The 27,435-nt window shown below is 37.8% G+C and overlaps 2 protein-coding genes across 3 annotated transcripts in view; both read left to right on the plus strand.

The window, feature by feature from the left end:
- LOC307131743 (uncharacterized protein) overlaps positions 1-27,435 on the plus strand; it is a 676,237-nt gene that overhangs the window by 164,729 nt on the left and 484,073 nt on the right. The gene's annotated exons all lie outside the window — the stretch shown is intronic.
- Positions 1-27,435, plus strand: part of itpr2 (inositol 1,4,5-trisphosphate receptor, type 2) — a 119,299-nt gene that overhangs the window by 78,759 nt on the left and 13,105 nt on the right. For both annotated transcript variants that reach the window (XM_079826041.1, XM_079826042.1), the window contains exons 38-55: positions 1,403-1,502; positions 1,625-1,812; positions 1,895-2,075; positions 5,426-5,670; positions 6,051-6,251; positions 6,427-6,537; positions 6,757-6,852; positions 7,031-7,147; positions 15,098-15,208; positions 15,393-15,585; positions 15,687-15,812; positions 16,842-17,017; positions 18,041-18,205; positions 19,017-19,200; positions 19,890-19,964; positions 21,192-21,322; positions 21,706-21,871; positions 23,177-23,337. In XM_079826041.1, coding sequence (XP_079682167.1) covers positions 1,403-1,502; positions 1,625-1,812; positions 1,895-2,075; positions 5,426-5,670; positions 6,051-6,251; positions 6,427-6,537; positions 6,757-6,852; positions 7,031-7,147; positions 15,098-15,208; positions 15,393-15,585; positions 15,687-15,812; positions 16,842-17,017; positions 18,041-18,205; positions 19,017-19,200; positions 19,890-19,964; positions 21,192-21,322; positions 21,706-21,871; positions 23,177-23,337 — 2,727 coding nt within the window. The remainder of the gene's footprint in view (positions 1-1,402; positions 1,503-1,624; positions 1,813-1,894; positions 2,076-5,425; positions 5,671-6,050; positions 6,252-6,426; positions 6,538-6,756; positions 6,853-7,030; positions 7,148-15,097; positions 15,209-15,392; positions 15,586-15,686; positions 15,813-16,841; positions 17,018-18,040; positions 18,206-19,016; positions 19,201-19,889; positions 19,965-21,191; positions 21,323-21,705; positions 21,872-23,176; positions 23,338-27,435) is intronic.

Consider the following 27,435-nt stretch of genomic DNA (forward strand, 5'->3'; position numbering starts at 1 on the left):
CAGGGTGATACAAAATAAAATTACAAAGTGCACATGCAAGGTAAACTAGGACTCCGCCTATAGTGCAGTTAAACCAGGGGTCGCCAACTAGTGAACTCCGGTCCGAATCCGGACCGCGAGATGCGTCCATCCGGACCGCGAAGCCTTTTGACATAATGAAACAGTTAACGTTGCAATGCTCTCTGTTACTACGTTCAGACCCAGACGCGCGGTCAAGCATGCAGTGAAGAAGAGACTGATGGTGCGCTCACACCGGACGCGAATGACGCGACATGCACGCCGCTTAATCCGCGCCGCAGAATGTCTATTTGCGTCTTTGCATTGACTTAAATCACTCGCGCAAAACGCTTCATTCGCGTCTGGTGTGTAGGCTACGCACCATCAGAGCAGAAAGCAGCGCTCAAGACAAGCACTTTTAGTTGAAGACCCCTGAGTTAAACCATGGCTTAATACGTTTCTCATTTCGGCGTCTCACGCTTGCCATCCACGTCTACTCTTTTAATGGCCCAAACGAGTTCGGGCAGCCGCAGCGTGCCTGATGTTTTGTTTCCGGTCTAGCTACATCCGGAGTGGTGTTGTAGTTTTTCTAACGTTACTAGTTGTTGCAACAGCATGTGAAAAAACTACAAAGTTTGTTAGACCAAAAAGAACGTTAATCTCGCGATAAAAAAATTGACGCCGTTAAAATAGGTTTGCGTTAACGCCGTTAATAACGCGTTTAACTGACAGCACTAATATATATATATATATATATATATATATAGATAGATAGATAGATAGATAGATAGACATAGAGGTATCATTCTATAACTTATATTATACAATTATTAAAACTTTCATTATAACTAAATATGACATTTTTAGTTTTTTAAGGAACATAACTCACAGTTGCCCATATCTCAATCATATCTGCCAATATCAGGATCTTGACCAAAAATGTATGCACCACTTTGATGGAAATAACATCACAACATTTATTTCCATCAAGAGGTGCATCAATTTTTGGTCAAGATATTGTATTGAAAATGCAAGAGTCCAGCACTCTGTAAAGTCTCCTCCAGCACATCCCAAAGACTTTCAATGAATTCAGAGGTGCCAATTAATGTGTGAAAAGGATTCTTCATGCTCCCTCTCAACCATTCATTCACAGTCTGAGCCTGATGAATCTTGACATTGTCATCCTGGAATATGGCCATGATGTGTCTTCCTAAGTGATTGTTTAAGAAATGGGTCGCTCTCAGGGGCTCAGTGAATTCAAGTGTAGTACTGTGATAGGTCGCCACCTGTGTATATATATATATATATATAGGGTTTCTTGAATATTTGAAATAATTTTCATGATTGAAACCGCTAAAGAAATGTAATGTAATGACTCAACTGCCTTCGTCTGTTGTTTTCTCAGGGTAACACGCTGAGGAAGAGTCTCCTTACACACTACTTTGGCAACCAGCGGCCCCACAAAGCCCTGGATTACAGCGGCGGGAGCAGTTCTTCCTCTGGAGGTCTGGTACACAGATGACCATCAGCAGAAGCGCTGTCTACTCACCATATACATCCTGTCGCCCAACTTCTGCTTCTCTCATGCTTGAATCAACAGTGTGTTTCTGTGTACATGTGTGTATAGGTGGCTCTCCAGGTCAGGACTCTGATAAGCCAGGCACTAGCGTAGCAGACACCCAGTGTGCACTGGACAACGTGGGAGCATCCGAGCTGGTCATCGACCTCATCGTGAGCACTAAGAATGACCGTATATTCGAGGAAAGCATTCTGCTGGGCATTGCACTGCTGAGAGGAGGGAATACACAGATTCAGGTATACACAGGTTCTGTTACACATTCACAACAGGGCATCCACAAGATCCAGATGATGACATCTCCTTCATGTCTTCCTGCAGAACTCTTTCTACCAACAGCTGCACAAGCAGAAGAAGTCGGAGAAGTTCTTTAAGGTCTTCTATGACCGGATGGAACAGGCTCAGAAAGAGATCCGCTCTAGTGTGTCAGTCAACATGTTTGACCTCAGCTGCAGGAAGAGAGAAGAGGAAGTGGAAGGCTCTGGAATCAGATATAAAAAAGGTATACTTCCACTATCTTTCATTAGATAAAAGGTTTTCAAGACCATGTAAGGTGAATATGATGAAAGGTAAGAAGAAATGTTTCACCCCAAAATCAACAGAACAGAATAAACAATACTATTTTGCTTAAGGGAAATCAAGCTATATGTTTGTTTGTTTATTTCTTTCCATATATATATAAGTCTCTATGAGCATAAGAGACTTATTTCAAAAATAGTTATATTTCTATATATATATATTTCTCTCTCTATATATATATATATATAACTATTTTTGAAATAAGTCTCTTATGCTCATCAAGCCTGCATTTTATTTGATACATTTTAAACAATTTTGGCAATTTTAAACTAGGGATGCACCGAAAAGAAAATTCTGTCTCGGAATCTAAAATTCTGGATGCATTTGGCTGAAAACCGAAACTGAAATTTAAAAAAATATATATATTATTTAAATATAATTTAAAATGAGCTTTTTTTTTTTGTATAATTGTATTGATAGATTTTTTAATGAAATTCAATAATTGAATGATACTTAATTAAAATAATTCAAGCCAATAAAATTATATAACAATTTTATTAAAGTAAAATTGGACAGAAAATATATTAATATTAAATATCAATATATTATTCTTTATTCGGTTCTATGCAACAGAATCTGATTTAACAGATTTATTTTTTGAACAATTATCCAAATAATATATAGTCCTGCAAAGCTATTATTATCAGAGCATGTGAGCAGATCAGTGAACGAAGGCGGGCGGTGCGAGGTGGCATACATTTCTGGCTCATATTTCGGCCGTTTTTCTCTTTCGGCCAAAAAACATTTTTTCGGCCAATAATTTTCACCTATTTTTAACAGTTGTGGGCTATGGACATTTTTTGTATATACTCATTAAGATGCTGCATTTAAACATCAAACTCTCTCTGGAATCTAAGTAAAATAACTGAAAAATCTTTTTTTTTTTTTTTTTTACTATCTGTATCACCAACAAAGGAAGGCCCCAAAAGACCACAAACCAGGTGTGATGTCTGAAAGCCTAAAAATAAACCTTTCGAAATCACTTTTAGGCTCTTGCTGAAAATAGAGATGTGTCCTAATTGCAGTGTTCTGCTTTATCATGTTTAGTCCTAAAAAAAAACGACCTAGACTCTCTAAATGATAAGCTACGTCTGAACTAGAAGTATGTCATTGGTCCTGTGAATAGCCTGTATATCACAAACAAGTGTGTCTTAATGCATAGCTATACATGTGAGTACAGTTCAGGCCTGAGGCATCGTAAATGAAGGGACAATCAGGAATATGAATAGTATCTGTCCCCAATTCAGCTGCTGTGCTCCATATCCTCTGTCACATGAGGTCATGTGAGGGGTGGCTGGCACTTTATCAAAGGCCTGCTGTTAAAAAGCAGTGTTTTATTTAACACTTCTCATTGAGAGAGGAAAGATTTCAAATTTGCCCAGTGTCAAACTGTGTAGTGTAAAAGACATGATTGTTTGATAAAGAGGTATTGTTGACAGTTACATGGCAATTGAGTTTTGAATAATAAGATTCAAATGTGCCTGAATATATATATATATATATATATATATATATATATATATATATATATATATATATATATATATATATATATATATATATATATATATATATATATATATATATATATATATATATATATATATATATATATATATATATATATATATATATATATATATATATATATCCAAAAACAACAAAAAATGTATTTCTCTCAATAGAAGTACATACCTACAACTTACTATGGATGACTTTGAATTGGTATGTTCTTTAGTATGCTGAAGAGAACTTAAAGGGTTAGTTCACCCCAAAATGAAAATTCTGTCATTAATTACTTACCCTCATGTCGTTCGACACCCGTAAGACCTCCGTTCATCTTCGGAACAGAAATGAAGATATTTTAGTTGAAATCTGATGGCTCTGAAAGGCCTCCATTGGCACAATGGCACTTTACACTCTCCAGACCCTTAAAAGGTACTAAAGACGTCGTTACAAAGTCCATCTCACTACAGTAGTTCTAAAATAACTTTATAAATCGGCGAGAATAGTTTTTGTGCGCAAAAAACCCCTAAATAACGACTTGCATAGTAATGACGATTTCAAAACACGGCATCATGAAGCTTCGAAGCGTTATGAATCAATGAGCCGAATGATGATTCGGATCGCGTGTCAAACCGCCAAACTGCTGAAATTTGGCTATTCAAACTGCTGATTCGACTCGCTGATTCATAACGCTTCGAAGCTTCATGATGCCGTGTTTTGAAATCGTCATCACTATGTAAGTCGTTATTTAGGGTTTTTTTGTGCACAAAACCTATTCTCGCCGATTTATAAAGTTATTTTAGAACTACTGTAGTGAGATGGACTTTTTAACGACGTCTTAAGTACCTTTTAAGGGTCTTGAGAGTGTAAAGTGCCATTGTGCCAATGGAGGCCTTTCAGAGCCATCAGATTTCAATTAAAATATCTTCATTTGTGTTCCGAAGATGAACGGAGGTCTTACGGGTGTCGAATGACATGAGGGTAAGTAATTAATGACAGAATTTTCATTTTTGGGTGAACTAACCCTTTAATCAGTATATTGTACAATAATTTGTCAGTTATTGAAGCTACACTATATTGCCAAAAGTATTGGGACACCCCTCCAAATCACTGAATGCAGGTGTTCCAATCACTTCCATGGCCACAGGTGTCTAAAATCAAGCACATAGGCATGAAGACTGCTTCTACAAACATTTGTGAAAGAATGGGTCGCTCTCAGGGGCTCAGTGAATTCAAGTGTAGTACTGTGATAGGTCGCCACCTGTGCAATAAGTCCATTTGTGAAATTTCCTCAGAACGAAATATTCTACCGTCAACTGTTAGTGGTATTATAACAAAGTGGAAGCAATTGGGAACAACAGCAACTCAGCCACGAAGTGATAGGCCACATAAAATCATAGAGCGGGGTCAGCGCATGCTGAGGCACACAGTACGCAGAAGTCACCAATTTTCTACTTAGTCAATAGCTACAGACCAATCCGATGGACGAGTCTGGATTTTGTGTTTGCCAGGAGAATGGTACTTTCCTGTCTGCATTGTGCCAAGTGTAAAATTTGGTTAAGGGGGGATTATGGTGTAATAAAACTGACGAAATCACTTTCAATCAATTTAAAATTTGGTTTAAAAAAGTAAATTTATACGTAAACGTGAAAATATAAAAATAAAAGCTAATAAAAGATATTGCTATCAATTTAAGATGATGCTAAAATAACACTGGTTCTGTAACAATTGAATAATCTGAAGTTCATTCTTTCTTGTCTTATGAAGTACGAGACTCCTTGCACCTCAGAGAAGAGATGCGGGGTCAGCTTAAAGATGCCTCCTCGGTCACCTCAAAGGCCTACAGCATATTTCGCCGGGAATTGGACCCCGAGATGGAGCCGATGGGGTCGGGAGTGGACGGTACGGAGGAGGTGGTGGAGGAGACACAGATGAGCCAGGCCATCACCATCATGAAACCCATCCTTCGCTTCCTTCAGCTGCTCTGTGAGAATCACAACAGGGATTTGCAGGTAGGTGATGCAAATCTTCTATCATTTTTATTGGTCCAATTTTGCTCCGCTTTAGTTTGTTTGGCTGTAAACCATTTTAGCGTTTTACTTGCGTTAAACACTGCAGGATGAGATGGGGCATAGTTTGCATAGAAGTGAAAACCAGTGTCGCTGCCTTTACAGTGTCAAAAATCATAGGGCTTTAAATGAGTGTTTTTCCATTGTGAGAACAAAAAGCACCTTGATGTTTGAAAAGTAAATTTTTTTGCTGTGCAGATAAACATCTCAAGGGCCGCCTAACCTAGTTATGGACGAGTCTGTCTGAATTGAGATACCAATTACTGCCACTCAGGACTCGACTTGAGTTGTTGGTCCAAATCTTTTTTTTCTCTTGTATACAGAACTTTCTGAGAGATCAGAGCAACAAAACCAATTATAACCTGGTGTGTGAGACGTTGCAATTTCTTGACTGTATCTGTGGCAGCACAACGGGAGGACTTGGGCTGCTGGGCCTCTACATTAATGAGAGGAATGTAGACCTGGTCATACAAACACTTGAGACCATCACAGAGTACTGCCAGGGTCCTTGCCATGAAAACCAGGTATCATTGTCATTGGGAAATAGGGACAAATCAGTTTCCACATGGAGTCCGAGTGTTTGCATTTCTGAACTTATTTCTAGCTTTATTAAATATGCAAAAATAATTTTTTTCTACATGTCTAATACTTAATGAATAATAGGCTGAGATCATAGTTTGTGTATTTCCTCCTCCGCAGTCATGCATAGCCAGGCATGAGTCAAACGGCATTGACATAATCATTGCGCTCATTGTGAATCCAATTGATCCGCTGGGAATGAACCGGCTTGACCTTGTACTGGAGCTGAAGGTACTTGTTTGTTTGCCGTTAATCACGTTGTTTGAATTAGGAGGCAATTGATGTATAATACAATTTTACAGATAACAAAATGTTTTGAAGCATTGAAATTTTTTGATTTGGCATGTAAAAACATCTGCGCTTTTAGCTCTAGGAGGAAATTGTGTGAATATTTTTTCCTTAACGGTAATTTAATCTTCAAATGCTCTTTTCTTTTCAATGAACAATCAGAACAATGCCTCTAAACTTCTCTTGGCCATCATGGAGAGTCGTCATGACAGCGAGAATGCAGAGAAGATCCTGTACAAGATGAGACCCAATGAACTGGTGAGCTCATCAAGATCATACAACAGTGCTGCTGTTGGATGATACTGTATATCACCACTCTTAGTACCTGGATGGTCTGATGTGCAATTAATAAATATAGTTTAGATCATCTGCTATCAGCCTAAACATGTCTGTTCTGTGCCGTAAATGCAGTTATGTTCTGATGTCACATCTACAGGTTGATGTGATGAAGGAGGCTTACGTTCAAGGAGAAGAGAGTGAGATTGATCAAGAGACATCAGATCAGATCACACCTAAAGATGTTGGCCACAACATCTACATCCTGGCCCATCAGGTAAGATTTAGATGTTTACTGCAAAACACTGGCTATGTTTACATGCACAACTTTTCTTTCAATCGGCCTGAATTCATTCCGATTGATGAATCTGAATGTAGTGTTTACATGAACGTTAAACAAAGTGATGGGGTTGATGTGCGAGTTTGTATGTCACAAGTTTCAAATCGGAATAGATTTTTTGATGTGCGAAAATATGCAAAGTTTCCTGCTGTTTGCGTATAATAACTATTCTCCTACATTGGTTCTTTATTTATTTTGAACAGCAGACTTAAAGGTGTCATGAACTGGCTTTTTAAAAAAATTTATACTGTTGTCTGAGGTCAACTTATGACGTTCGCATGGTTTTTACATTCAAAAACATCATAATGAATAAGTAATTGCCTTGGTTTTGAGGCTCTCTGAAATACGATCAATTTTGATGGGTGTGCCGCACTGAAGACTTGGAAGTAAATGCCCACGGCTAGGATTGGATAAGATTTGCATATTTAATGTGCTTCAGCTCCCCTCAGTACATGTGGGAATTGTTTTGAAAGCGTCTGGGGAAACGCTCACAGGACACAGGACCGCGAACCGTACACACATACACACACGCATACACGTGCGCGCGCAAGAAAGGAATGTTATTTCACTATTTAAGAGAGCCCGTCGGCAGGCTGAAAAACACATAGCCCCGGGGACGTTGGGCTTTTAAAAAAGTCAAGTCCGAGCTCTGGCCCATAACGTTACAGGTCCGGGTATGATCACAAATGAAGCAATAACACTTCGAATAGAGGATTCTCCAGCCTGTGACCGCGTGCTAAGGTATGTAATCAATAGATTTCAAACGATCTGTAACAATGCAATACTAACACATATAAAAAAACATGTTTTACTCACATAAGTGTGTTGCACCATTCCTGTCGGATCCAATATAAAAGGTACAGCATTGTGTTTTAATCTCAATATGTCTGCAAATCCAGTGTCAACATGTATCTTGTTTACAACCGATTCCGTGGTGAAATGAAGCGAACAAACGCTCAATGTCTTGCGCACGTGAGCTGGAACCGTCATGTTTATTGCTCGGTAGCGCGACCCGTTTAGCTCCACGAGTCGGTGGGCGGGCTTGAGGCGGTGTTTCTGTGTCCTACTAGGTCAGTGGTCGACATATTCTGAGATCGATTGTTTTCTGGGCCTGGTGTCTATAGAAGCTTTTCTTTGACTAACAAGGAAGTCTTCAGCTCTGAAACTTGCAGGATATTCTTATATCATGATGAACTTTTATATAGCAAAGGCTCAAGGCAAAGTTGATTTCTCAATTCATAACCCCTTTAATATTTATCCATTTCTGGTCATAATTTGGAGACAATGAGCGTATGAACCACTTTGCCATGCTGCTTATATTTATCATGCAGTAAAAATGCCCCATCCCGCGCCCAAAACCAGTTGTCTGTAGATGAGAATCTGAAACAAGGACTGATGGGACAGGGTCCTGCTCCACTTCACAGAGGCTGAGTGAAGGGATAATTTTAGAATGACGGCACACTCATTTACATGACACTTTATTCAACAGGAAGAACAACTCGTATCACACGTCATACGTCATTACGCTATTTCTACGTCCTTGCACATACGCAGTCCTTTCAGTTGTAGTTTTCAGTACGATCAAGTGTTCTCAATCAGATTAGAAAAGGAATAAACCACCCCTTTCAATCCGATTGAAATTTAATTCGGATCAAGCTTTTTACATGAAGGCTTTTCAGGCCATTTGAGCCGTCAATCCATTTACTTATGGATTATATGGTTGCATGTAAACATAGCCATTGTGAGCTACACCAGTGATTCTGGTTTGGTCAGGTCTGTGTTTATGTAAGGGGTACTTAGAAAGATTTACATTTTGCTTTGTTAAACCAATAAAACCGAATGTTTAACAGGTTATGATAACTAATCAGGGTCAATTGCATGATTCTATCAGTACAAAATAATGTTTGTAATGTGTTGAAGGCTTGATTGGTGCATTATTGTACATTGAGTCATAACAAATTGCAAGCTCTGTTAAAAGCACAAACCTACTGACGATAACGGAGGATTAGATAGTCATATTTAAAGTTTGAGAGTAGTATATGGCCATCCACATGTTTTTTGCCATTTAAAAAAATCCCTCTGAAAAAGGGTTAAGGCCTCTTGTGAGGAAATCCTCAATCAAGTTGTGCATTTCCCAGTTTCTGTCTTCACTTTCACTTCCACGCGCTTTCTTGACAGGCTCAGCCATCTGCCAAACAGTTTATTTCTGTCTTAACTGGCTGCTTTCATAATGACATGACATAACTTCAGGTGTTCATCTATCTCGTTTTTTTTAAACACATATCGCATCACACAGTCGAGCGAGAGAGAACTCGAGTGCAAGTGCTCTCTTACTGTTAGCTTTGCTGGAATAATATTTCTTATGGGAAACTCTTTCCATAGTTTTCAGTGAGATTTGTTGTTTAAAACTCTTTTACCTTGTGGCTATTTTAGATAGACAACGGTTTGAGAAACACTAGCCTATGGCGATATGATCTAGATTCTACTTCACTTGGATCATCTGCACAATGTTTGTCAGTTTCATTTTCCTGTGTAGATTCTCACTTATAGAAAACAAACAGGGCTGAGGACATAAGAGTCAAGCAGAGAAAGGAGAGGGAGTCAAAAGAAAGGAATAATCCCTTATCTTCTAATTTCACTGACACTGAGGAAAAAAACAGGAATTACTTTAAAGAGGACCTAATATGCAAAATTCACGTTTAGATGTTGTTTGAACATTAATGTCGGCAGTGTGTGTACACAACCACCCTATAATTGTGAAAATCCACCTACTCCTTTGTTTATATTCCCCATAAATCATAAACAATGAGTCGTTCACATTTTCTATACATTGTACCGTCACATTGGAAAAGGCCCCGCCCATGACTGGTGACAGAATCTGCCTTATTAGATCCTCCCTTGAGTGAACTGTACACCGTCCGCCATGTTTATCTCCTCACTAGAGCAGCTAGTGGAAACACAAGAATGTCTCAACTACATGATAAACATAAATTATCTGTTGTTGGCTGTATCAATAAACACAGAACACGTTTTTCCATTCCACTGCGCTACTTTTCCATTGCTTTTCTATGTAAACGCGCTACACAGACATGATTGACCATTGCACTCGTGTCTCAAATCTTTACATTGGCTCGCACAGGAAACAGTGTTCTAAAAATGCAGCGCTAAAGTTAAAAGAAGTTTAACTTTTAAAAAGTATGTCTTGATACCTTGTGTTTTCCACTGTGTGTAAATGGCCCCGAATGGGAGAAAAAAAATTCAAGGTCCGTCTAGCGCATTTTAACAGAAAAAAATGGAAAAGCAGCGCAGTGGAAAGCAAAAACGCACTCTGTGGAAATGGCCCCATACTGTTTCTCCTGTTTTGTTGTTGCCGGAGTATCCAGGGCACAACCTATAAAGGCACAGCCCTCTTCTGGAAAGGGAGGCGTGGAGCAGCAGCCCAGTGGCTTTTAAAGTTAGACACACAAAAATAGCATGTTTTTGATTTCACCCAAAAAGGGGTGTTTTGTGCATGCTATAATAAATGATCTGTGGGGTATTTTGAGCTGAAACTTCAGACACATTCTGGGGACACCTGAAACTTATATTACGTCTTGTAAAAAGCGACATGTACATTATTGAACATGTACATTTATTAATGATTATTGAAATGTATTTTTAATTAGTTGTGTTTGCTAAGGCAAGTGTCACTTTTACAGTTGTATATCAATATTTTGTTCATACTTAGAATTTGAAGTTTTCTTGTAAGTACCCACCCAGAAACAGCATGGCAACATGCTAAAAACCATCCATGGCCCTGTCCCAAATGGCACTCTAAACACTTGCGGTCTTCCTACGAGTCTGCACTTTTGTGACATAATGCTGCTTTGAATGTCGGGAAGAAGTCTGTTGTGGAGCTCGCTTCAGTGCGGGCTCGGCAAAAGTGTGCATCAATTACTCATATTGACTGCAAAGGGGTGATCGCGAGCACCCTTCTGAAACCTAAAATGACAAATTGGACATCCTAAGGTCTCATGGACTTAACGGACATGCGCACGCGGCAGCCATTGTAAGTCCACAAGACCAAAAGTGCATATGAAGTGTGCCATTTGGGGCAGGGCCCATAAAACCCTAGCATTGTGGCGGTAACCACGACCAAAAACAAGAAACAAGTCCAAGTCACGTTTGCTTCAGACTTTTAAATGTATTTTTATTTTTATGTAGATTCATGTACTTGCATAATGATGCAGATGGTTTGAAATGTCAGTTTCGGGCACAAATATATGTTCTATTTAAACAATTTTATTCACCAAGGCATTTAGCTTGTTTGATCTAACATGTGAATTTATGTTCATGAGAGAACGCGCTGTAAATATTCTTTGATTGTCACGTAGGAATGTGTGTATACTTTGTACCTCAGAAAGTTACACTGAATGATGATACTGTAAACGTTTTTCACAAAGAACATTCCCATGGGCTTTTTTTTTTTTGCTTTGCTGAGCAAACAAAAATACATTTAAACCACACTGTTGGCGTGGTTGCTTGTTAGCTACAGTGCTGAAAAAACAACTGCCAAATACAAGATCCTCCTGTGTTTACTTGGTACATGACAAAGTAAATGACATTATTTGGTGTCAGTTTAGCTCTCTGATGCGTGTCTTGCTCTCTTCCTGCTCTTATAAACAGATTCCTGATGTTAGCTTTGATCTGAAATGAAAAGAACACTGTAAACATTGTTGGCTTAGACCTCGGTGAGGAGACAGTGATTTCACCTTCTTAGTGTCTCAATGCGCACATCTTTTGTGTTCTTTCAGCCTGTAAGAAAACGAGCATGTAAATCCCTCGCTCCTATTTACTGTGTTAAGGCCATTATGCGATAAAGGGAAGCCGAGGGTGTGGAATGATTGCTTGTTTGTCTCAAGGACGTGTCCTTGTTTGAGGTTGAGAGACTGGTTACGGGTTAGATACTAAATAGAAAAGTAAGTAGTTTGATTCAATAGATTGAGCAGCCTTCCTTATGTATAATGTGCCTTGGTTTTTTTAAAGAAATGGTTCTTTACTTAAATGAATTGCTTGGATCTTGCAGAGCGTTATGGATTGTTCATTGCCCTTTGATCCCGTCATCTGTTGGAAATGATTTTCAGAGCACTGTTTTTGATTAGGTTGTCTCTGGATGCTGTTGTCTCACTAATGCATCTTGGCCCCATTGCTGCGGGTGTTCAGTCATTGAGATAAACATCTGAGTTCCTTTGCGTGGGCTCATCTTAAAATGTTTTGATTTTGAAGTAATCAGGTTGATCAGGCCTGACCGCTTATGAATTGACTCATCCAGGGGTTGCATTGGCATTATGAAACTTCTAAATCGCTAATGTGATTTGTGTTAGTCAAGTCACCAATGTGTCACTAATAGATTAATGGTGTTCCTGCAACTTCAAGCACTTTGTCTTAGAGGTTGACTTTAATTCAAATGAACAAATTATAGCTTTTTTTCTTTTTGTTATGTGACGTTTTGTTGTGATATTTTTCAAATGTGTATTGATGTACCATTATCCCAAAGCCAGACTTTAAACTAAGAAAATCCATTAAAAAAAATGTGTTATTGCATGTTAGAAGACGATCTAAACAAAATAAGATAAACATAAACCATTTCAATGCTTATTTTGTGAAATGTTATTTATATTATGCAACTAATTGAGAGATTATTATTTTACATGAAAAAAAAAGGCACATTTAAAAAAAAGTTGTTGCATGACAAAAAAATTAAAACATGATTGGAAATGACGCAGATAAAAATAGTCTGTATTCAAGTGATATTTTTTTCTTTTTTTTTCTTTATGTTCTTCACATGTCGCGTTTCATCTCTTGATAAACAAGAACACTAACATAAAAATATTTATAGACATAAATATATATATAACTAGTTTGATGTGGTGGAAATAATGCTACAAATGAGGGACAGTCATAATCTGTGTAAAAAAAAAATACAAAAAAATGATATACATAAATTATATACACATAAATACACATTATATCACTCCCCACATGCATCAATGATCCTTGGCCGCCCATGACCCTGTCGCCGGTTCAGCACTGCTTCTTTCTTGGACCACTTTTGATAGATACTGAGCACTGCAGACCGGGAACACCCCACAAGAGCTGCAGTTTTGGAGATGCTCTGACCCAGTCGTCTAGCCATCACAATTTGGCCCTTATCAAACTCGCTCAAATCCTTACGCTTGCCCATTTTTCCTGCTTCTAACACATCAACTTTGAGGAGAAAATGTTCACTTGCTGCCTAATATATCCCACCATCTAACAGGTGCTGTGATGAAGAGATAATCAGTGTGTGTGTGTGTGTGTGTGTGCGTGCGTGCGTGCGTGTGTGTGTGACATTATTTTTGTATGGTGGTGTCTTGCCACCGTTCCTGTCCATTCTGCTTTTATTTAATTGTGTATTTAGCATACATAAAAATTATAGATATTAAATTAAATGTATCAAGACTTTTATCAATAGTGGCCATTTTATTCCAGAAATGTCACTTCCACATTTGTCATTTTCATCAAACAATGTTATAAAATTCAACGCATCATTTTAGATGAGGTGAAAATGAAACTGTGTTGGAATGTTGGAATGCGCAAAAATGACAGAATTCTGGACCTTTTTTTTTAAAGTCCAGGGGCCTCATTTATAAAACTTTGCGTAGGATTTGCGTCAGAAGTGGCGTACGGATGAAACATAGGACGAGGTGTAAAAGAGGAGAAAAATATTTTTTGGAGGGGACCGTGTGGGCATTACTTATGCCAAAAAGGCACTTGAGGTGCAAAAGGTTGCAGACGCCGTAAATGCTTTAGCCTCACAACCTCGGACCGTGGCCGAAAAAAAAAAGAAATGGTCGGACATCAAAGTCGAGGCAAAAAAGCGTCTAGCGCTCCATCGCCAGAGTGTGTCTGCCACGGGTGGGGGAACCGGGACACCGGAGCTGACCCCTCTTGATGAGAGACTGGCGGCAATTATTGGGGAATCCCTGTTAATCCCTATCCCTATTATCTACGTGGAAATGGGAAATAAATTAGTGCAAATGTAATTTCTTGCAGCTTTCTGAATTGTTGAGACATACGTCATATGTTATTTTATCGAAAATAAAACAAACTAAAGGCATTTGCATGAATACCATGATTCCGTAGCTGATGAAGAAATTTTTACTATGAAAACAACTTTCCCCAGTGGACAATTAATACATCTATCTATCTATTTATCTATATATCTCCCTAATTATCTATCTATCTGTCTATCTAATTGCATCTATATCTGCTCCGTCAGACGGACACATTGACGAGAATATCAGTTTTGTACATTATTTCGTTCTGTTTACCATATTATTTATGAGGATGAATTGCATAACATGCCAATATTGTTGCAGAACATATTTCACTTTTTTTTTTTTTTGCATTTCTGTTGTAATTTTTGTTTGATTTTGTTTGTTTTACACTGCAGATCGATCAAACGGGTGTTCGTGTAGGCTGTTAATTGTAATACTTGCTTTGTGAAGTCTTCAAGTTATTTGTGAGAGGCAGTATTGCCATTTCTTTTACACAACGGTCTACAGTTTCAACCACTTTCACGTGTTTCTTCCATCTGCCGACGGTGTCGCCATTTCTCATTTCACCCGTTTTTGTGCGTACGCCTGGGTCAGAGCTTGCGTGAAGGACCGCACATTTTCCCGTCAAGTTTGCTTTTTATAAATACCAATTATTGCGTAGAGAGTGGCGTACACCTTCTTTTGTGCGTACGCAACGTTTATAAATGAGGCCCCAAAAGTGGCCATAGTTGAAGAATTACCCTGATATGGAGCTGCGGTTTCGGAATCTGTTGTGTTGAATGAAGTGTTTTGTTTTTTTTATGATCAGTTGGCACGCCACAAAAAAAACCTCCAGCAGAGTTTGAAACCTGGCCCAGACCCCAGCATCGAGGGAGAGGCAGCGCTCAGACACTACGCCAACCACACTGCTCAGATAGAGGTACGACAATTTGAGAGTTTAAGAAGATAACTGCTTCACTTTATGGCTTTTCTGTGGCTTCAATATGACATATTTGAAGTCCTATTTATATATGAATGCTTTTATCAGAAATTTAAGTCAAAGTGTATCAGTTAAACATGATTTATTACTGATCTTCCCAATGTTTCTTTCTTCAAATTTTTAGATTGTTCGTCATGATCGCACAATGGAGCAAATCGTGTTTCCTGTGCCCAACATCTGTGAGTACTTAACAGAAGAATCAAAAGTGCGTGTGTTCACCACCACAGAGCGAGACGACCAGGGCAGCAAGGTCAATGACTTCTTCCAGCAGTTTGATGACCTCTACAACGAGATGAGGTGGCAGAAGAAAATAAGAAGTGGGTTGTTTTACTTTGCGCTAAAAACAAATGTAACAATTTATCACCAGTTTGAGTCTGTGCCAGAGTTATTGTACTGATGTTTTGGTGTGTGTTTGCAGATAATGCACCACTTTTCTGGGTGTCAAAACATATATCTCTATGGGGTAGTATCTCCTTTAACATGGCTGTGTTAATCAACTTGGCTGTGGCTCTTTTCTACCCATTTGGAGATGATGGAGATGAAGGTATGGCTTTGATTTTTGATGTCTAAAAGGTTGCATAATTATGGCCCTATGATTTCAGCGGCACAGAAAATCCATTCATATAAAAGAAATTACTGTTTAACATGTCACTGAATTTAGCAAAAATCGGATGAGCAAATCAAAAGTACACATCAAATCTCATATGGACTAGTGTCTGTGAATATTACACATACTCAAGCACACATGACGTAGTGTTTTTGTGATGTTTCACATAAACTTTTCATTTAATAAAAACTATCTGTAAATACACACAGGAACTCAAAGCTTTTCACTACACACTGCTAAAATAAAGAGTTGGTGTAATTTGAATCGACAAAATTATGACAAATATATATTGTACAGTAGAATGTACATTTAAAGTAATAATAATAAAAAACATTTTTAAAACATTATTTTAAAGGTGTATCACTGATTTTAATTAAACCTCTTTAATTGTTTTATACATTTTTATGCTTTCATTTGATTACCATAGTTTTTGATAATACATTTGTATTAAATCATAAAAATCCAGATTTTTTTTATTTTTGAACACAGAATTTCTGAAAAAATAAAACCCATTTCAGTTGCTGTGTATAATTATTATGTGTATATATAAATACACACTCATTCATTTATATATTTAAGAAAAAAAGGTTAAATTTATATATAAAATATTTATTTATATATAATATAAATTATATAAATATGTAAATACAGCATATACATGCATGCATGAGTGTATTTATATATACATAATATTTATACACAGTACACGCATATATTATGTAAACAAACTTTTATTTTGGATGCGATTAATTGCAATTAAACAATTTGACAGGACTAATTATTAAATTATCCTTTTTGATTATTAATGTTTAATTAAACCATTCAAATGGAATCCAGGAAATTTAAAATGGAAAACAGAATTTGTGAATAATTGATTTCAAAGGGTAATAAAATCATAATGGCATTAATTAAAGTGGTAGTTCACCCAAAAATCTTCACGCAGTTCGTGGTTGTTCTGTCTGTTAGGTATCTTGCCGCCATTCTTGTCCGTCTTGCTGTGGGTGGCAGTGGTCGTGAGCACCTTCACACTGTTCGTTCTTCCCCGGCGTGGAGGTATCCTGGCGTTCCTGGTCACCGTCATCTTCCGCTCTATTTACACGCTGGGCTTAGGACCCACATTGCTGCTTCTGGGGGCTGCCAACGTAAGGCAAATTCATTATAAAACCATTCACACTTCATTTAGCCCGTCAGTGTTTGGCGTCTGTGAATTGATTAAATGTCAAAGTGTATTTTACAATTATAAACCCACCGAACTCCTATTAGTAAAGACCAGCCACTTACACCTCATGTTCGGTGATTAATCGTTAATACCTATTAATTACAAAAAGACGCTCGATATCTGGCTAAATATGAAAGATGGCAGCAGAGGATCTAGTGTTGCCATTTTGCATCAATGTCAGTTATGATGACAGAAGCGGCTGATGTGCTTGATGTGCGTTCAGATAAAAAATGAGAGAGATTTCATGCCTCCCTCTCAGCCAACGGGAGCTCCAGCCTTCAAACTGCTGACACGTCCCTCTGTTGTGTCAGTCTGTTTGCGTCTGTTCAAGCTGGCGTCTCCTCAGCCATTATGGCACCACATGAAGGACCAACAGAGACATGTGCTGAAACAGATTCTAGGAGTCTAGGATCTGTTATACTAGACGCCACTCGCCACGTCTTCTAGTGGTCGCCACAAACCATGTTTATCCTCGCTGCAAGTGAGACGTGTATATTTTCTTTCACCTTGCTCATGGTTTTGAGGATGAGGGCATGTCACGCAACTGTCCATGTTGGCGTCTGCCTAATCTGACTAGCTTCTACCAAGTGACATGAATTTGCACCAAAATTCACTTAAGGCCTGTTGACACGTGGTCACTTCAAGCATGTTTACTTATCAGATAGCTATCCGATTTGTCTAAACTGTTCTATTTACACTTTGCCATATAAATGTGTCTTCGCAAAATTAATATAAATCCGATCTTCAATACCTGCACTATATGCAAACTTATATGAGCTGCAATTTATTTATCATCAGCTAATTTCAAGATCAAAGACATTACATTATTTGCATTTGTCATTGTTTTTATTTGCTATGTGTGAAAAGTGTTTGAATTGAAGGATGTTTGTGATTGTAAGGATGCTATTGGTGTCGGGTAGTGTTATCTTCTAATGTCTTCTCACAGCTGCTGAATAAAATCGTGTTCCTGGTTAGTTTTGTGGGGAACCAGGGCACGTTCACACGAGGGTACAAAGCAGTTATCATGGACATCTTCTTCCTTCTGCACGTCAGTTACGTCATTGTGTGCATGCTGGGTCTGTTCGTACATGAGTTCTTCTACAGTATCCTGGTATGACTTCACACCTTTTGCAATAGAATTGTTTTCTATAAATGAAAATTAATGGCTTCATTCAGGGTTGGGGGGGGGGGGGGGGGGTTGGGGGGTTTGGTCCACAGTCCAGAGATGCCTACTTTGAGAGAATTAAATAGTTAATACAATAATTGAACACATTTACTATTATTATTATAATTTTTTTGGCTTCTAAAAACTGGCCAGAAACTATGAGATTAGTTACAATTAATTTTATTCTATTGAATGCGCTAGTTTTATCAGTAAGAAATAATTTTTTTTTTATTATTATTGTAAAAATGTATACACATTACAGATTTTTTTTTAATGTTTTTTAACGTTTATTATGCTCACTATGCTACGTTTATTTGATCAGAAAATTCAAAAAACTGTAATATTGTGAAATATTACAATTTAAAATAACACTTTTCTTTTTTTATATATTTTAAAATGTTATTCCTGTGATTGCAAAGCTGAATTTTCAGCATCATTGCTCCAGTCTTTAGTGTCACGTGACCCTTCAAAAATCATTGTAATTTGGTGTTCACAAAATTATCATTAATTAACAGTTGTGCTACTTAATATTTTTGTGGAAAATGTGATACCATTTTTCAGGATTCTTTGTTGAATAGAAAGTTCAAAAGAACAGTGTTTTTTACATTGCTACCATTTAATGTAATTCTATGCAAGTGTATTAATTTATTTTGGCTTTAAAACAATGATAATTTAAACAATTTAATATTTATAATTGTGTAATTTTGTAAACATGTTTGTTTAACATCTTCCTCTTTCTTTCGTTCTCCTTCTCTAGCTCTTTGATCTTGTGCGTAGAGAGGAAACACTCCTAAACGTGATGAGGAGTGTGACGAAGAACGGCCGCTCCATCTTCCTCACAGCTGTTCTGGCTATCATCCTGGTCTACCTCTTTTCCATTGTGGGCTTCCTCTTCTTTAAAGATGACTTCCTTATGGAAGTAGACCGCCTCCCTGTTTTAAGTAAGCATGAAGTATACATGATGTCCCCGTCACGCTCTTTGCTTTAATGGCCTCCTATCTTTCCAGCTGCACATTGTGGAGAACTTGCGGTTTTGATCTTTCGTTTCATATTTCCCAAATGTTCTGCAGGGGTGAAGTCATTATCATGTGCTAATGTGCAACCCTGCGTATCGGATGTGAAAACGACTTAGTATGAAGAGCAGTAAAATGTCTCTTTTAGTGAGTTTACCACATCTGGGATGAATTTAGTATGTACTCAGTGCCACATGTGGATGCGTGAAGGTGAAGATTTTTGCGTCTGTGTATGTGTTTATATGAACACACATGGCCATGTAGCTTTGTTGAGATGGAGAGGACCTGCTAGCACATGGCACCAGTTGCATAACCCAGCAGTGGCCACACTCCCTTATGTAATCACTTCCTCTGTGCACTGCAGCACTGCACAGGCACTGGGGACAAAAAGGGCACACGCATACACTGGAATACAAATATGATTTAATAAAGCCTTTCTATTGTGAAAAAAAACACTTTTAACTTGGTAGATGATCTTCAAGTGAAATAAATATGACAAATAAACTAAATCAAATAAAACTTTTGATTTCACAAACGCATGCTATGAATGCAAATTTTGAAATTTTTGCCAAAAAACTCAATTTAACTGATGAATATTTGTTTGTTTTGTTTTTTAGCAAGGCCAAATGTGAAGGAGTCTGTGGGCTGTCTGAGTGAACCCTGTTCTAACTCCCCCTTTAGTCCTCATCACGGTAAGTCACATCTGTATTTGTTTTTACAGTGGCAGCGGCCTCCAAAAATTGTGTTAGACCATACATAAAATCTATGAATGTCCTTGAAATAGAAAACAAATTTGCCATTTAGTTCAAGAGCACGAGCACACTTTTCAAGCAAAAGATTTTACACAAAGCTTTTAAATGATAAAACTCTAATATTGTATAAAATTAAAATGTATTTGGAAACTTTTTAGATGTTAAGCTTTAGCATAATTTTTATATACTTTTTCCACTGGTGGCATGTCATGTGATTTGTGTGTGCGTGTGTGTGTTAATGGTTTTTTGAAGTGTATGTTTGTCAAAGGCTGGTCCTGTGTATCTATTATAAAGGTTAAGGTGATGAGATGACCCGTGAGAGTGTGTGTGTGTGTGTTGAAGAGATGACTCATGTGCTGCTTTGTTCTGCTTTGCCCTGTGAGTCTTTAAAGATCACCTGCGCTTCTTGATATCAACACGTGCGCTCTCTTTTTCTTATACGCTCTCATCCACTTTCTTTCTTTGACCTCTACCTCACTGTCTCCCATTTCTCTCTGTCCCTCGCTTATTCCTTACTTACCTTTCCACGCTCCTTTCTTCAATCTTCCCGTCTTTCTTACTTTGTTGGTGTCTTTCCTTAGTCTCTGCTCCTGCAAAAAAAAAAAAATTAAAGTCTGTTGTCCTTCTCAAACTGTGTATATACAGTACAGTGGAATCCAAAAGTCTGAGACAACTAGTAAAAATCCCTGTTATTTGCATGTGATGGATAGATAAATAAATGGAATGATTGATTAATGGAGCAGGTCGATATATAAAATCTGAATGCTTAGTTTAAAATTTAAGTATTTAAAGTATAAGAAATATATAATAAAGAATAATATATATTATTATTCTGAATAATTATAAATCTAAATAAATAAATATTAAAGTAAAAATATAGTTATAGAGCTGAATTTTTTTTTTTAATTATATAAATAAGTAAAAATCCTGAATATAATGTAATTAATCTGAATATGTAATTATAAGTCTAAATATATAAATAAAAATATAATATATATCTATAAACCTGAATAGATAAGTAGAAATCTAAAGATGTGTGTGTGTGTGTGTGTGTGTGTGTGTGTTTGTGTGTGTTAGGTATATTCTTGAATATATATATATATATATAGTAAATGTTTAAAACTGTTATGTTATCTGTGTCTATATATTTGGGTGTGTTCATCCCAGTGGAAGAAAATGATGAGCATGGTACAGAGCGTGTGTGTGACACCCTGCTGATGTGCATCATTACGGTTCTGAACCATGGGCTGAGGAACGGGGGAGGAATCGCAGATGTTCTGCGCAAGCTCTCCAAAGAGGTGAACAGAATATCATCAACGCAACACATTCAGACATGAGATACGCCAATAAATCCTTCCTCGCGTCACTAATATTGTCAGTATAATCCATGTTTGAAGCAGTGGAATCCGCAGGCATCTGTACATCATGCTTTTACAGACCCCTGCCTTCATTTATACTCTCTCTGAGCTCTATATTCTTTGAAGCATTGCAAAATCAATCACGGCTGCTTCAAAGGTTCTGTCTTTTTGGGAATGATTGAAAACTGCTGATCAATAGTTTGATACAAAAACAACTGTACGTTTTTTAGTTCTTTAGGTCTTATTTTGTAATATTTAACTCTTACCTCTGAAATATATAAAGTAACATGTTCATTTATAACCCCCTTGCTGTTGCTCCTCAGGAGCCCATGTTCCCGGCACGTGTCGTGTATGACCTCTTGTTCTTCTTCATTGTCATCATCATTGTATTGAACCTCATCTTTGGTGTGATCATTGACACCTTCGCTGACCTGAGGAGTGAGAAACAGAGAAAGGAAGAAATTCTGAAGACCACCTGCTTCATTTGTGGTATGTATTGGGAACATTAAAAAAAAACAGGATTAATTTACAGAGGTTAGCTAATCATAACAGTGTTTGCTTCTATATTTTGTAGAATTTCTAAACTGCTCTTTTCCATCTAAATCAAAATGAATAGCAGGCTTTCCTGTGTCTTTTCAGTTCAGTTCTTTTCAACGAATCAATGAAACTTTCAGTCACAATTTTATATGAATATTCTTTGTACCTCAATGTGGGAATCCTGGAATAAATTGAGTGCTGTGATGAAGCTTAAAAACTCTCTTTAGTGTGTAATGTTGCTGTTTGAACATGAAAAATGTCTACAAACCTACAAAGTCCCATCCAAGGGGAGTTATTCTCTATATCAGTAAAACTGTTTCTGAACTCACTGAAATGCTTTGATTTGTAGTCTTGAATTTTATTCCAGGAACATACACGTCACAATATCCCACATAATCCCCGCCTAAGGCATACTCACAAAAAAAAAAAAACAGGTGCATGGCCTGGTTGAGTTGCGTTAGTAGTGTGTTGAAACTTGCGGTTATGGTAAGGACCGTAACATTTCCAAAACGCACTCGAAGCGGTTGACCAGTCTCAACACACTGGTCCAGCCGACCAATCAGAGCAGACTGTGCTTTTTGGAATGAGGGGTTTCACAGATACCAGAACTAAGTGTTACTAACAGACTGGAAAGAGAGGCTCTGCAACAATGTAAAGTATGTGAGAAATAATGTTTTTTGAACATTAATTCAATCATAAACACCTATTCTAGTAAGCCCAAAAAACTAAATCAAGACTTTGTTAAAGGGCATAATAGGCCCTCTTTAAGATTTCAGTCTATTTCTCATGCAGAAGTTACTTTAAAGGTACAGTGAGGGCAGAAAATGGTCAAGCAAAACTTATTTTGTCTATTTTAGTGCAAAAAATAAAATGCTACAAAATTGTGGAATAACACAGCTTTAAATGCAGGTCTTTTCAACATCTGCACACCAGAGAAACATCTTAGAATGGCTTGGAACTAGCCAGCGGTGCGGCTCTAAGCAGATGTCATGCTTTGTCACATTCTGTTACTCTGACTGCCTTTGAATTTGTATATGAAGTCTGTGACAGGGCTTTTTATTTGATGGATTCAACTATGATCATGGTGACATTTACTCCACTAAAGAGGACATGAAGGCTATGGTAGAGAAGAACAGATGTGGGGGAAAGTTTTGTGACTATAAACAGTGGAATACCATGAAGAAAACAAATTATTTTGACTGACAGAATGGCCTTTCTTTGAAGAACCATTCATTCTTATTATCTGCTTATCTTCAGGACTTGAGAGAGACAAGTTTGATAACAAGACCGTGTCGTTTGAGGAGCACATCAAGTCAGAGCACAACATGTGGCACTATTTGTACTTCCTGGTCTTGGTGAAGGTGAAGGATCCCACAGAGTACACAGGGCCTGAGAGCTACGTGGCCCAAATGATTAAGGTTAGTCCTCTGGCACAGTTGGTATCATGATACATTCACCCCTAAAATGTATTTGGACACTTCGTGGTTGTGAAACATTTTTTCGTTATTTTCATAGTTAATGTGCCGAATTACACGTGTGGTTACTTTAATGGAAAACCTGTGTGAACCTGACAAGATTCACTAAAAAAATCACCTGACAACTTAGTTAAACGTAAATGCAAAAATGTAGGGTTACACTTTATTTTAAGGTGACGTAGCATTGTACTTACTCATTAATCAACTACATATACTTACTATAGCGTTACAGTTAGGGTTAGTGTTTGGTTTGGTGTTAGTTACTTGTAATAAGGGGTGCTCCGATTGATCGGCAACCGATCTCGATCGGTCGATAATCGCCTTGGGATGATTGATCGGCGGTACACACAAATGTATGTACTAAATTACCGTCTTGACGAGTGTGCACGTAAACCCTGTCGTGACTTGCGAGTGAACGTTTGTGCAACTCCGTATCCATGTTCGCTCTTAAAGTGACAGCTGTCGAATAAACTGCTGCTGTCTCTGAGTTTCTCTTTGTCTTGTGTTGTTTGATGAACCTTTATGACACTCACTGCTCTTGAATGACTAACTTTTGCAACCTTAAGTGTAAGGATTCATCTGATTTAATTTATTCAGGGAAGACCAATATTAATTTACATTTGATTTCTTATTAAATGTCTTTAGTATTTCTTACCTCAATACTAATGTTAGACCTACCTGAAAAATTGTTTTTAAAAACAAAATGCACTGCATGATCAAATATTTAGGTGAGATAATTATATACATTTATTATATACATTTATTTGGGAAAGATGGCCCACAGTAGCCTTAAGTTATCTCATTTTCTAAAATAAACACTTGGTGGTTCTTCAAGATCTTGACGCAGTTAATTTAGAGTCAGTTTCATTTCTACAAATGGTGCAAACTCTGCAAGATTATAGATAAAAGATTGCCATTCCCCTGCCATTCTGTGATCGGCAGTGATCGGCAGTCGGCAGATCATGATCTTGGTGATCGGTAATCGGTGATCGGCCCCAAAAATGCTGATCGGAGCATTGTAATTATGCATAATTTGCTGTTATTACTATAGTAAGTACATGTAGTAACGTGTAAGTACGTCACCTACCTTAAAATAAAGTGTTCTGAGAAAGCATCATTTTTTATTATTTTCCTTATGTAATGCAGTGAAATTCAGGCATTTCAAATGTCCAAATACTTTTTGGAGTCCACTGTATGTCAATCAGCGGTGTGTTTTGTCTCAGTCAGTCATGTCTGTGCCAATATGTCTCACACTGTCGGATGAAACTTGTCTTGTTTTTACTCCACAAGTTGTAATTAATTCATGGATAATTAATTAACAGTATGTTATGTAACTACCTCCTGTTCTCCTGTTGATCTCCTACAACAAAAATCTGTAATTGTAGCATAAAATAAGTTTTGCTGTGGATATAATATAGCTTGATTCATTGTCATTGGTTGCATTGGTTGTGTGTGTGTGTGTGTGTGTGTGTGTGTGTGTGTGTGTGTGTGTGTGTGTGTGTGTGTGTGTGTGTGTGTGTGTGTGTGTGTGTGTGTGTGTGTGTGTGTGTGTGTGTGTGTGTGTGTGTGTGTGTGTGTGTGTGTGTGTGTGTGTGTGTGTGTGTGTGTGTGTGTGTGTGTGTGTGTGTGTGTGTGTGTGTGTGTGTGTGTGTGTGTGTGTGTGTGTGTGTGTGTGTGTGTGTGTGTGTGTGTGTGTGTGTGTGTGTGTGTGTGTGTGTGTGTGTGTGTGTGTGTGTGTGTGTGTGTGTGTGTGGACTAGTAATTCCTACGTTATTGGGACAAAATGTCCCCACAAACATGGCAATATCCGAAATCCTCATCCTCGTGGGGAAATTTTTAGGTACCCATGAGGAAAACATCTTATAAATCAGACTAAGTGATGTTTTTTGAAAATGTAAAAATGCAGAATGTCTCCTGTGATGGGTAGGTTTAGGGGCAGGGGCAGTGTAGGGGGATAGAATATACAGTATGTACGGTATAAAAACCATTACGCCTATGGAAAGTCCCCATAAAACATGAAAACCCAACATGTTTGTGTGTGTGTGTGTGTGTGTGTGTGTGTCTATCTATCTTTGACTCCGAGTGCACTGTCTTCAGTAGGCACCAACTAAAGGAGACAGTGAACTTCCTTAAAATAAGAGAAAGACTCCCTTGATGGCGTTCCTAAAGTCTCTCGATGTGTGTGCACTCATTTGTTTGTTTATATATGTGTATGTGACCTTCTTTTGCTCCTGGTATCTCACGGAGCATACTGAAAGCAGTGTAGTAATTAAAACCTTCGTTAAGAGTGCTGCCTCTGGGTAATGGGCCAAGTGGGGCTAATGTTAATTGTGGAGGGCAGAAGAACAGTCTGTGTGGTGTTGTAGAAATCTATTACATATTTTCTGCACCAGTGGTAGTGTGCAAAATTCTGAAAAGTGGATTAAAGGGTCAATTTACAGTTATAGCAGTCCATTAATGTGGGTTTTACAATTCAAGACCATTAAAAATGGTGCCTACATACTTACGCATGTCTTTACGAGAAATGTATTATAAATCAATATTTTTTTAAATGGAGAAGTTGGAACAGGTTTTGCAGAAAACAATTGCAGGGAAACTCCTTCACAGCGGTTTAAAAAGCATCCCAGGACATGAAGAGTGTGCATGAGCTTTGAAGAGTCTAACATATATCACGATTGAATTGTTTACCATTTTTGGTTACTATACTTATTACTTACAGTAACTGCCATACTTCCATTTGTGTTATTTTTAAGTTTTGATGACTTTACTGTTATTCTGAAATGGGGAAAAAGAATGAGTTCATGTGTCCAAATTTTGATCAGTGGTATATATGCACTACCATTTGTTATATTGCTCACCAAGGCTTGTCTGGCTATCACCAGACCAAGCTCAATCTTTTAAGATTGAACATTAGTCTGGGGAGTCTGCTCTGTATTTTCTACGGCACAAGAGGTGTGATCAACGGGCATAGTTCAGATGACTCTGTACGCAATTGGATAGTCCTTCAACCAATCAGACCAACGATCCGGGTGACGTACTTTGCAGAGCGGTCAGTAGTAAGGCAAACACATCCTTCTTTTGTAGGAATTATTCCAGGGCAAGTTCTGTTTTCAAAGAAAACTTGCCTTTGAAATCTTTTAAAACAGCAGCGACAGCGGCATCAACGGGTTGCTGCGCTTCGGTGGCCGCCATGTTGAATGTAAACAAAAAGCTGCTTGTCACTTCTCTATCGTCATCGTGTTAAACCCGCCAATAGCGCGCCAGGTGGATAAGCCAGTTTGTGATTGATCCCTGCAGATTTGTAACGGAAGCAGGATCGAAAAATGTACAGGTTTCCAGCCTGAGCTGCAGGGCGAAATCAAATCGCTGGCAGATTGGGCTGGGTTTACCCAGTCTACACCAAGGCTGCATTTGATCAAAAATACAGGAAAAAAAATGTATATTGCGAAATATAATTACTATTTAAAACATCTGTTTTAAAATATACATTTATTTAAAAGATATTAAATGTAATCCTGTGATGGCAAAGCTGAATCTCCTGCAGTCAATACTCCAGTCTTCAGTGTCAAATGATCCTTCAGAAATCATTCTAATATGCCGATTTGGTGTTCAAGAAACATCAATGTTGAAAAAAATTTTGTTTGTAAATCTTGGAATTGACAAAAAAGGAGTGCAAACACTGTTAATTGGCGAATCAGGCTTGGCCCTGTTTGCGGCAGATGGCCAAAGGTTGGTCAGTTTATCAGCCTGGCCAATAAAATGGCATATTAGTAGACTGATGTTTGGATTCAGTGGAAATCTACAGAGCTTTCTGCAGGATTCTGCCTGCTGATGACACATTGAGTCGTATTAGTAGTACTACATTAACTAATTACTGTGTGTTACTGTAAATTACTTGCTACAAACACAAGGGCCCTTATTAAAGCTGCGATGGGAGAGAGGAGACAAGGGTGACGCATAACTAAGGGTTGTTTAGTTTTGTCAGTGTTTGTTCCGTCTCATTTAAGGATATTCAGCTTTTGTATTATAGGAGAGGGTAGG

The sequence above is a fragment of the Gobio gobio genome (genome assembly GCF_949357685.1).
Source record: "Gobio gobio genome assembly, chromosome: 9".
Taxonomy (NCBI): Eukaryota; Metazoa; Chordata; class Actinopteri; order Cypriniformes; family Gobionidae; genus Gobio; species Gobio gobio.